Source organism: Ailuropoda melanoleuca, chromosome 15 (assembly GCF_002007445.2).
Source record: "Ailuropoda melanoleuca isolate Jingjing chromosome 15, ASM200744v2, whole genome shotgun sequence".
In the NCBI taxonomy this organism is placed as follows: domain Eukaryota; kingdom Metazoa; phylum Chordata; class Mammalia; order Carnivora; family Ursidae; genus Ailuropoda; species Ailuropoda melanoleuca.
Window position 1 is genome coordinate 10,770,661 of NC_048232.1, and position 12,526 is coordinate 10,783,186.

Below are 12,526 nucleotides of genomic sequence, written 5' to 3' on the forward strand. Positions count from 1 at the left end.
TAACACATTACCATAACGTTTTGGTATTTATCCTCCGAATCTTTCTCTATGCATATTTTTTTCAAAGATTTTATTTATTTATTTGATGGAGAGACAGCCAGTGAGAGAGGGAACACAGCAGGGGGAGTGCAAGAGGAAGAAGCAGGCTCCTAGTGGAGGAGCCTGATGTGGGGCTCGATCCCAGAGTGCCGGGATCACGCCCTGAGCCGAGCCAGGCAGACGCTTAAGGACTGTGCCACCCAGGCGCCCCTCTATGCATATTTTCTAAACCAAAACAGTTTTGATTCAAACATATCGCATTATTTAATAACTTGGTTTTTTTTTTAGCTAATATGACTATTTTGCTCTGTCCTTATTTATCCTTCTATGGCATGATTTAAAAGGGGCACATTACTGCATAATATGAACTACACTAAAACTTAAGTGATTCTTATTTATTAGGTATTAAAAGTGTTTACTATTTCTTGCTACTTACTTAACCAACTGTGGGACAAACAACCTTGCAGATAAATTTGTGCACATTTTTATTATTTCCTTAAAGCAAACATACAGAAATGGAATTTCTAGGTCAAAGAAACATATATCCTTCCTATGTATTTGTAATAATTACTATAAAGAAGTACACTAATGTTTAAATTGTTCCATGGTAAGATTCCCTTCAAATACAGCATTGAGAAATCTTTCACAATCGCTCTTAAAATGCTGTCCAGAGTTTCCCTAAATGTGCTCTGTTGTCTTCTGAGACATTCCAAGTAGGTTTAGAAAACTTAAACTCTGGAGTATTTACAATGACTATTAATATTTTAAAAAGACTCTTAAGAAATCAAGCAGTAAAGAAACTTGATAAATTTGTTTTAACTCAGGGTTTTCCAAATGTACCTGAATCTATGAGACCCACTTAGTGTAAAATACCTAATATCCTAAGGAAATCAATTTGATACAAAATTTGTCATTGTTAGTCGTGATCAATTCCAAATACAGAATTATTCCATCTCTGCTGCATCAGCTTTTCCATATACAATTACTTACAAATTTCTAGCTTAATTCCATTGTGGATAGAAAACATAATCTGAATAATTTCAGTCTTTTCTAATTTGCTGTGATCTTTTTGTTGTTAATTATGGTAAATGATCCATGTGCATCTGAAGAGACTTTAAGTTCTGATGTCGTTGGGTATAGTGTCAATTAGATCCAGGCTGTTAACTGTATTGTTCAATTCTGTATATATGTACTAATTTCGCCTACCTCTTCTTTCAGTTAGTGAAAGGTGTTTCAAAGTCTCTCACTATGACTGTGGATTTGTTTACTTCTTCCCTTGTTAATTTTTGCTTTACATATTTTGAAGGTCCCTTACTGGATTCATACCGATTCAGGAAGGTAATAGTTTCCTGCTAAAATTATCTCTTCATCATTATGAATTGTCCTTCTTTATTTATAATAAATGCTTTGTACCTTAATTGCCTGATAATAAAAACAGGTGATTTTTTTTTTTAAAGATTTATTTATTTATTTCAGAGAGAACGAGCGAAAGAGTGAGCATGAGTGGAAGGGAGAGAGAATGTCAAACGGACTCTACACTGAGCACAGAGCCCAACATGGGGCTCGATTCCACAACCCCCGGGATCACCACCTGAGGTGAAACCAAGAGTTGGACGCTCAATTAACTGGGCCACATAGGTGCCCTGAAACCAGGTGACTTTAAGTTAAGTGCTTCCATGGTATATTCCTCCCATTTTTTTACGTTAGCCTTTCTGGTCTTCAGATTTATCTTTCTTGCAGGCAGCCTACGGTGTTGTTTTAATTCAGTCTTAGATTCTTCAGGCTTTTACTTTATGTATTTTGTCCTTTGACATTTCATGTAATTACTGTGATAGCTGCATTTCTACCTACCATACTATTATTTGTTTTCAACTCTGTTTATCTGTTTAACATTCTTTTTTACTACTTTCTTGTCCTTAGGATTAAACAAATACTCCTTACTTATCTCATTTTTCCAGCATTTATAACTAAAACTTTACATTTGTCTACTAAAAACAACTCAAATAATGCGGCACTAACCTTTAAACAATGTAATGTATCATTTTTTGTGAACATCTTAAATTTAGTTAATTCTCCAATAAAACGAACAGTTTTGTTCTTTGTTTCAATATTGATCTGGTCCTTTTTTCGAACCTACAAATTAAGAGAAGAGAGACATTAGCTTAGAGAATTAACATTTTGAAATCTCTGTGATAAGAAATGTAATTTTAATAAGATTGCATTCACCCCAAATATTTTAAATAAATCTGGGTAAATTTCTTGCTATTCAAATTACTTTACGTTAAGGGAAAGTAAACTCTGTGGAACACGAGTGCTAGGATATGATTTTGCAAACAGTTCCATGGTCAAATAATTTGGGGAAACGATGCACTTTATTGGGCTTAAATAGGTTCTCAAATAAAGAAACCTGTCTAACCTAATTTAATTCAATTTACCTCAAATTTATTTAGCAACATAAACCTCTTTTTGAGATGCTAGCAACTAATAGTTAACATCCCATTAAATTAATATTATAAGGAACACATTTTAGAAAATGCTGCTTTAAAAATAATAAGTACCAAGAGCTCACTTAAGCAAAAATATTATTAAGGTTTAGTGTATTACACTTATGAACTACAGTATGCATTTTCTATCATTAATTCATTACAGTGAAATTTCTGATATAATCACTATTCTTTTTTATCATCAGTCATAGTTGTATATCAAATTTCAAGCTTTGCAAATATAAGCCCTCTAACTTGGGCACACACTTCAAGAAATATTCAGTACAACAAAATCCTAATACAACAGTACAAGGCAAACATATGTCAAGATAAAGTAAATGGATTACGGTTTCATCAGTAAACAACCTACAGTCTAGAAACCTTTTATGTGAACAACGACAATAACGTGGTGGTGCCTTGAACTAGTTTAATGTACTTTTTCAGAATACTCTCCTATCTTATTCAGTTGTTCAATATCGTGGTGCCTTGAACGAGTTTAGTGTTTTCTACTTTTCCAGATTACTATCCTATCTTATTTGTTCCACATAACAACATTCTGAGAAAGAAACAATAGCTGTTATAATCTAATTTAATAATTTAAACAACAACAAAACAACACAAAGCTCTCAAATGACTTGACTAAAGATCAGTACTAAAATCCCAGTCTCCTATTACTTGGGAATTCCAGTACCTTACTATGCGCTGGGTTTTAAAATAAGGCCTACCCTCACCAGCAGCTAGACAATTAATGACAGTCATTTATATAAATACTAAACTTCTACATACTCAAGGAGCTAACACTTAGATTGAATTTATCACCTTCACTTTTAAGGACCCACTTTCTACAGCAAGCAGAGATATATGTTAAGATTTTTTAGCTCTTCAGGGATAATTTTTAAAGAAAACTATGTTTACTCATTTAAAATATCAGAGCAAACTAGAAGCTCACTATAAGCACTTATTAAAGCATCAATAAAACTGCATCGATTAAAAATAAAATCATAAAATTTAACTTACAGAACTTTAACCTTGACTGTTTCAGCAATTCAGAAAAGAACACAGCTTTCTTAAAGATCCTTTCACAAATAAATGTTTGTTAAGTACTGCATATGAAAAGCTCCTCATACAGATTTATCTTATTTTATGAACTCCTAGGATACATTAAGAGTATGGACTCTGGACCAGACTTGCTGGACTTAAAAATCCCAGCTCTATCACTTACTAGCTGTTACTTAAACTCTGTGCCTCAATCTCCTCATCTTTAAAATGGAATTAATAATGGGACGCCTGGGTAGCGCAGTCGTTAGGCATCTGCCTTCGGCTCAGGGTGTGATCCCGGCATTCTGGGATCGAGTGCTACATCGGGCTCCTCCGCTGGGAGCCTGCTTCTTCCTCTCCCACTCCCCCTGCTTGTGTTCCCTCTCTCGCTGGCTATCTCTGTCAAACAAATATATAAAAAATCTTTAAAAAAAAATAAATAAATAAAATGAAACTAATAAAAGTAATCTACCTCATAAAGTTGTTGTCTTAAGTCAACTGATACATGTAAAGCACACACAATAGTGCCTGGCACCAAGAAGAATTCAATATCTGTTATCACTCATACGTGGACACTAAATCATTGCGTATGGGGTGAACAAATAAATGAAAATGCTTAATGATTTTAGATGTATCGGAGGGGCACCAAAGAGCAAATGATCTATAGTCAGAAATCTGAACCCTTGCAGTCATTCTGCGCCATATTGGGGGGTATATAATCTTGGATAATTCACACAAATTCCCTGAACCACTGGCTCATTTGGTAAAATAAAGATAAAAAAAAAAGGATGGTGATGATGATGAAGGTAGTGGTGGTAGTAACGATGGCTACACTTCACTTGATGTCTAAGCAACCAGAGTACAGAACAAAAGATTACATCCCCTTTAAAATATGTGTAAGAGGTGTTTTAAATGACGGCAAAATGCTTCTCAGTGGGAAATAAAGAATGGAAAATTATACATATACTATAAATTCATCCCCCCTCAAAAAAAACTACAGAGGAAAAAAAGGAAAATATACAAAAGATTAATAGGTTTGCTTTAAAGTGATGAAATTCTGAGGTTGCCCCTTTTTTCTAAATTATGTATTTTATATTTTCTAAATAACCCACACTGAGCATGCATTTCTTCTACAGTTGAAGAAACATGGAAACAAAAAATGTATAAGGAAGCAATTAAAAAATAAAATACTGAAGCTGAATCTTAAGAGGGAGTGGGGCTGAGAAATATACAAACATGTCTTTAAAAATCTCTGGCTGATTCTCCATGTACAAGCTCTTAGTAACTGCTATGGAACATTATACAATTTTAGGTATTACTGAGCATTATAACTTTCAAAACATGTAACAAAGTGTATCATCTATAATTATTCTTAAATATTATTGAAGGGTAAGGAGGTACAATCTAAACAACATGACAAAATTATAGAATTTTTAAGTGAATTTGAAAAATCAACTCATTCCCTCATTTTCAGATGAAAAAAATGAAGGCTTTTTAAAAGGCTGTAACTTATAAAAAAGACTGACTTATTCTGACTCCTTATTCATTATTTTCCAGTCTTATCTCTTAACTCCTTATGATCAAAAGTATGTCAGAACACTTCTGCAGAAGTAAATGAATTAACAACATGAAATTTTATATATATTTCTAGTTCAATGTCTCTTATAGAATTTTACTTACATAATCTTCATTGGTAAAAATGTTGCTTACAACTCATTTATTAATGACAGCTAAAACTGAGATCAACTGAATAACTAAATTCATAAGCATTAATAAAAACTCTTCAGATATATCAACATATAAAAAGTAAGGATTTCTGAGGGCTATCTAGGAAGACCTTCCTCCCCAAACTGGTCCTTCTATAACTTCACCCAAATAGACATTATACTTGGTTCTCTATAATTTGCTCATTTTGTTTTACATAAACTTTATTCATTTAATAATTCTAATTTTTTGGAAAATCTACTATATGCTAGACACTAAGAAGGCGCTGAGTCTATAAACAAGTAAATTTGCCTTCAAAGTTTATTTTATGCTGTGGACCACTGATCTGCAGGGTAGGGTGGGTAAGACTCCTCATCTACGAGAGTGTCGGAAAAAAGTCTTTTTTTTTTTTTTAAAGATTTTATTTATTTATTCGACAGAGATAGAGACAGCCAGCGAGAGAGGGAACACAAGCAGGGGGAGTGGGAGAAGAAGAAGCAGGCTCATAGCGGAGGAGCCTGATATGGGGCTCGATCCCATAACACCGGGATCACGCCCTGAGCCTAAGGCAGACGCTTTAACCGCTGTGCCACCCAGGCGCCCCTCGGAAAAAAGTCTTGGAACTTCTACTTATGTTTTTGATCTCATACTTTTCAATTTACTTTTATTTTATAAATTTACACAAAATATTTCATACAATTGCAAATATATACAATTTATATATAAACATGCCAAACTGGGATATGTAGTCAATTTATTTTACCACTAGAGGGATTTGATTTAAAAAGTTGAAAAACCACTAATTTTAAAAATGTCAGTCAGTCTGATAGGCTTATATTTAAATAAAAGCTGTCCCTTCATTGCTAAAGAAGTAGACTGTTGAAAATTTGGAGAGCACGGAAAATTAAAAAGGAAAAAATATTTCTTATTGCCCCACTATTCAAAGACAGCCACTGCTAACAATATGTAATTCTTTTGTTCTTTACATTCCAAGCATTTTAACATAACTGTAAATTTATTCTGTGTAAGATTATACAGCTTGCTTTTTTTTTTTTCCACCCAAAGAAGCACTTTCATGTTATGAAAATTTTTTGGTAAATATTACTTTCAATGGCTCTATATCATTTTGACTATATGACCATTTTCTTAATTCACTGTTGGGCTTTTAACTTATCTTCCATTTTCCCCCCATAATTCATGATGTAAATAAAGCTTTTTTGGGTATATAGGATTACTTACTTAGGACAGATTTTCAAAGTTGCCCAATGTATAAATGCCTCTAAGAATCTTGAAACATATTACCAAATTCCTCCTCCAAATTCTGACCTCAAGTACATGTGGTTTCTCATTTCTATTATCCTTACTAATCTGTTGGTCAAATTAGCAGCTCTGTTGTTTTAACTATAATTTCTTTGACTACTATATGAGATTTCATACAGTTTTGTTAACCAGTTTTATTTCTCAGGTGAGATTCTTAAGCAGAGGGTAAGTATGATTGTGACAATATGTTGCAATTAGACAGAAGACAGAGACAGGGAAGCCCACAAAATTCAAGCTGTGAAGAGGAGATGCTAGATTTGAAGAAGAGTTTGAGAAGATAGTACGAACAGAATTTGGTTCATGCTGGCTCCTGAATGTCCAAGGAGCAAAAGCAGTATTTGTTAGTGACTAGAGAAAAAATATTACAAATTTACAGACAGAATAAAGGTTGATATGAGAAAGTGAAGGATAAAGATGTTTTTTGAGAAGTCATGAGTTTATTTTTTGGCCATATTTAGCTAGAACTACATGAGAACTTTCTAAGCACCAAGAGAGAGGTTCTGGCAAAAGACATGTATTTGAGGTTGCTGAGAAATAAAAGTCAACTGAAGCCCAGGTAAAATGTGTTCTGTCAAAAAGGAGGGTGAAGAAGAAAGCGTGGGGAACGCAAAAATACACTCAGCTGGAAAAAGTAAAAAATATTTTACTACTGATAAAAGATACTGAGAATAGCAGCCATAAGAACCAGGAGAGAGTAGTGGGAGAGAAGGGGTAATTATTGTAATAATATCTATGTCTGAGCACTGTGTGATGAACTTTATATCCATTATCTAGTTTAATACAGAAGAACAATCCCATCTGAAAAGATACCAGAGTTATCCCCACTTAAGTACCTTGACCTTCGAAGGTCAAGACCTTAGAAGAAGACAGAATGACAGAAAATAGCAGAACAGTCCAGCAGTTTAGAATCTGTTGAGACATCAACTAACATACAGTGATAAGAGGATGCTGGTGGTCTCTTGCCAGAGTGCTATGATGGTAAAACAAAGGGTAAACGTCAGAAGCAGAAGAGACAAGTATACTCTAAAAAAACTCGAACAAGAAGAAAATGAAAGCGGATGGAGCTGAGGTTGAAAGACATTTTCTTGCTGCTATTATTTTATTTTCACTTAAGGATGGGAACGTGTTGAGCATATACAGACAAAAAAACAAGTCTCTGGTAAAGTCTGCAGATGCTGGGGTGGGGAAAGAGATCCTGAAGGAGGCAGAAGTGATCAATGACTTCAAGTATCTTTTCCTCTCTCCCCTGAAAGCAGTAGTTCCTACAGTGTTCTAGAATTCTGCTAAGTCTTTGAGTTGTGATGAAGCATCACACCAGGAACAAAACTGCCAATTCCCTCAACTCCCACCCCAATTATCAAAGGTGGGAGGTGAAAGATACATGAATAGAATAATCCTAATCTTAAATTTCTCACCAAAAGCACTAATTATGCTTGGTCCAGCAACCTGTGTGTTGTTTTTGGATTTGGTTGAGGGGTATAACTCATATAATAGAGTCATACTGTCTGCCAAGAAAAGTTTCTTGTTTTGCATGATGGGATTAAATAAATCAATGTGAATATTACGACTCTTGATGCATCAATCCCTGAACTGGCAGCATTTATTAAAGTGGGTTCTTTGAGTGACTATGTATTTGACCCCTTCCAAGAGGTTCAAAGTGCACATTACCCTATTAAAGCTTTGGGAATTCTTAAAAGAGAACAAAAACAAAACCATTTAACTCTCTTGATCTCAGTTTCCAAACTGCTTTTAAAACACAGAAACCGGTCCTTGCTTAATACTATGAATGAAAATCCAAACACACTTCAGCAAAAACTGCCCCAGAAAAATCTTAACTGCAAATCTCATATAAACTAACTCCTATGGCAAGAAGCCTTTAGAGGTCATTCCAATGCTCACTGAGACTTTCTCCTTCCTCTGAACTCAAGGCTCTCACTCTTGAACAATTCATTTGGCAATTTAGCATGCAATTTCTCATAATATCGAATATATTTAGGGTTTAAATGTTTATTTCGCTCTTGTTTTTGTATTTATGCCTCTTCTTCACAAGTATGTTGTGAGATTCCTGATCTCAGGAATTATTTCTGTTCTCTGAGCACTCAGCAATACCAATTTGTGTATAATGAGTGCAATAAAGTGCATACTGAGCATAGCAAACATTTATTTGCATTCCAAGAAACTTGCTATAAAGCTAAGTTTGTCAACTTTTCCCCACTGGCTAACATAACCACTTGAATTTCCNCAGCAATACCAATTTGTGTATAATGAGTGCAATAAAGTGCATACTGAGCATAGCAAACATTTATTTGCATTCTAAGAAACTTGTATAAAGCTAAGTTTGTCAACTTTTCCCCATTGGCTAACATAACCACTTGAATTTCATATCTTTTCAGTCTACCAATATTCACTTTCAGTCACTTTTAAGGAATCATTTTACTCCTTTCAAGGTTGTATTTCTATCACCTGCACAAGGTGATGGATAGTATGGATTTGGAGAACCACTAACAGGCAGTTTTTGTTAAGACACCTAGGACTGGGAAGGGAGAGAAGGTGTCTGGAAACTGGTCCCTGGTACTTACCAAGGTACTCTTTTTTTTTTTTTAAAGATTTTATTTATTTATTCGACAGAGATAGAGACAGCCAGCGAGAGAGGGAACACAAGCAGGGGGAGTGGGAGAGGAAGAAGCAGGCTCATAGCGGAGGAGCCTGATGTGGGGCTCAATCCCATAACGCCGGGATCACGCCCTAAGCCGAAAGCAGACGCTTAACCGCTGTGCCACCCAGGGGCCCCTTACCAGGGTACTCTTAAAGAACTTACCGCTATACAAGGTAAAGATTGTTAAGGCAAGAATCAGTAAAAACATGGGCTATGACAGCATTCACTGATCAGATCAATTATGCAACCTCGTGTGCCCCAGACATTTGGAGTCCCGACACCTAAACAGGCATCCTCCAGACACTGTGCCCTGACTTGCATGGCCAATCCTATGTTTCTTCTGGGGACACCAAGGAGACCTTGGAGAATAGTTTTTACTTTACAAAAGCAAAAAGTGCAGTACCTGTAGGAAACAAGGTAGCAGCAACAGCTCATCTCCAAATTGGAATATATCACTTAGCAATTTCAAGCTTTGTTGAGAAAATTTACATTTTAAAAACTCAGAAGTCCATACATTCTGAACTATTATACCACTATCAAATTTCAAAAATATGCTTACCAATACAATAATCATATTCTTAAAGAATCCTCACTCAACTTATAAGTATATAAATGTGCGTATACATATATAACAAAATAAATGCTTAAATACATACATGAAATCTGAAATCCCCCCTCAGCATGGAACAAAGATCCTCTGCTACATCAGACATGCAGGGATGCAATGTAGCAACCAATCTTGCATAAAATGGTAGCAAATCCAACCTGCAAAAGTTATATGTGATATACGTAAAAGGAAAGACATACCAGAAGTAATTCATTTTAGAATTTAAACTTTCTCAGATATATTCACATATTAAATGATAAAAGCTAGTAATTGTATAGACGTGCCTATTCATCGCCATCATAATGAAGCATATGGAAAGTCAATCTGCTTTGTGGAAGCTTATTAATGATCTGGTATTTTCTATTCAGTGCATTTACTGCACATCTGCAAGCTCACAGAGTATACAATTTTGATAACATAGGAAATACCAAGCACAGAAAACACCAAGTTTTTACATGGCCTGAATTTTTAATCACGTAATTACTAAGTAAACAAACCTAATAGTAACTTAAATACTGCAAAACAGAATCCTTTTAAACCATTTCCTCCATTTATCCACAGATAAGTTATTTGGAAGCTTTAATGTCTAAAGTGAAAGGGTAACTGATAATCAAGAAGGCATCTAAGAAGTCAATATATTGTCACATAACCCACACACTAACTTCTGGATCTTACTCATTACAGAACCCATTCAGATTCGCCCACAGTGCCTATCCTCTCTTACTCTAGACAGTAACTGGCAAATATGTGGTTATTCATGCTCCTACCCCCTTTCATTATCAGAGCACTTTCTCATCAAACCTGAATGCAGCTCCAGAATCCTGCTTAACCCAGCACTCCAGGCAGCCACTACTAATCAGAATGAACACACAAGCTAAAATTTACTTTCCATTCCTGCCACAGCCATTACTTTATAAACTTTGACTACCCAATGATGCAACACTCAGACACTGTAGATAAGCAGCAATGAGGAATTAACAAAAGCAACTGCAATGACAGTATCAAGTTATATGGAGTTAACAGTGAGAAAGGAAGTTAAAAACTATAAAAGTTCAACACAAGAGCTCAAAAAACTACGCAGCCTACAGCCATTGAAAACAGAGACACACAATCCTACAGGTTATCCCAGAATACATCACTACAGAATAATACAAGAAAATGGTTTCACCATCAGAGAAAAAAGTATGCACACCATGCAAAGCTTAGGATTAGACCCGGAAAACTCCCAGCATGAACAGAGTAAGGCTCAGCTGGAAGAAGAAACATAGCAAAGAAAGGAGGAATGGAGGTAAATTTGAAAGGTGGAGAGAAGCACTCAAATTCATACCTAAGAGCCTGAAAACCTTTGCATTCCTTTGACCACTGTAATTTCTTTTAAAAATTATCATTTAGTTCTTACTAACATGCCAGGCTCTGTCCTAGGCACCTAATAATATACTTTATTGAATTTGTTGATCCTAATAACCATCCTATAAGGTGACATTTTAATCACCATTTCAGAAATAAGGGAACAGATCCTTAGAGAAGTCAGGAAAATAGTGGCTTTGCAGTGGTGACTCAGTAAATTTTGTCAAAGGCATCACATCTTTCTTTACTGAAACAATGAAAAGTTCAATCCATTATGTAAAGATCTAAATCAAGATATTTCACGTTAAAAGTTATTTTAAATGTTTCTTTAAATTAAGTTTTGTCAACTGAAGGTTAAACTCCTGTCATACAGAAAATGTGCACATGTGGGGCACATTATTCCTCGATATTACAAAAATGAAGTGTTCCCGTGAGATACTCTCATAAATACATAGTAATTTTCTTCGCATCTATTAGCGTAAAAAAAGCCTAGAACAAATGAACCTTCAATTTTCTTGCATAATAGATGGATTCACACTAAAAGCAAATCTACTTTCTAAATTTTTAAACTTTGGCTGGAATATTGTATTTTAATATAATTGCAATACATTTTAGTTAGAATATATTATTTTTTCATTTGTTTTTCAAACCCACTTTAGCAATAAATACTTTTTTCTGTTTCAGTTCATAACCAATCGCCAAATACAAATAAACTACTTTAAACCTCTGCCTAGGTTCTACCACCCCCGACTGCCATAATTTCAGATCAGAAAAATGAAAAATGCATTGAATGAATACAAGAGCTAAGGTCATAAGACAACAAAGAGGAATTGTGTTCGGAGTTAGGAGGCTCTGGTTATAACTCTCTCAAATAGTACTTCTGTAACCACCAGTCTCAGCTGCCCTGGCTAACCCTCCCATGGCTGGGAAGCTCACCTCCGAGCCTCCGTACTGGCTCTTTTTTAAGCTGGAAGATGCTTTTCTCTTTCCCCCAATATCTACACTTACTCCCTCACAAAGGCCAAGTCTAACTTCCAGCTGACAGTCTCAGTGAGTGAGACGTCTTCCAAATACTCCTCTGAAACCACAAATCCACCTAGCCCCACGCCCCCAATCCTCTATGCTGCACTATTTTTTTAAAGTAGCATTTATCACCTTCTAACATGTACATATATAATATACATATAATATATATATAACTTATAAATAATTTACTTACTTGCTATGTTTATTATCGTGTCACCCTCCCCAACTAGAATGTAAGTAAGCTCCATGGGAGACAGTTTACTAGTCCTCAACACAGTGCCAACAACATAGTAGGTGCTCAGTAAA

At 35.1% G+C, this 12,526-nt stretch overlaps 1 protein-coding gene across 2 annotated transcripts in view; it reads right to left on the reverse strand.

Moving 5' to 3' along the window:
• UPF2 (UPF2 regulator of nonsense mediated mRNA decay) overlaps positions 1-12,526 on the reverse strand; it is a 108,723-nt gene that overhangs the window by 43,944 nt on the left and 52,253 nt on the right. For both annotated transcript variants that reach the window (XM_034643478.1, XM_002925150.4), the window contains exons 9-10: positions 9,897-10,005; positions 2,059-2,172 (exon numbers count right to left, since the gene is read on the reverse strand). In XM_034643478.1, the coding sequence (XP_034499369.1) occupies positions 2,059-2,172; positions 9,897-10,005 (223 nt within the window). The remainder of the gene's footprint in view (positions 1-2,058; positions 2,173-9,896; positions 10,006-12,526) is intronic.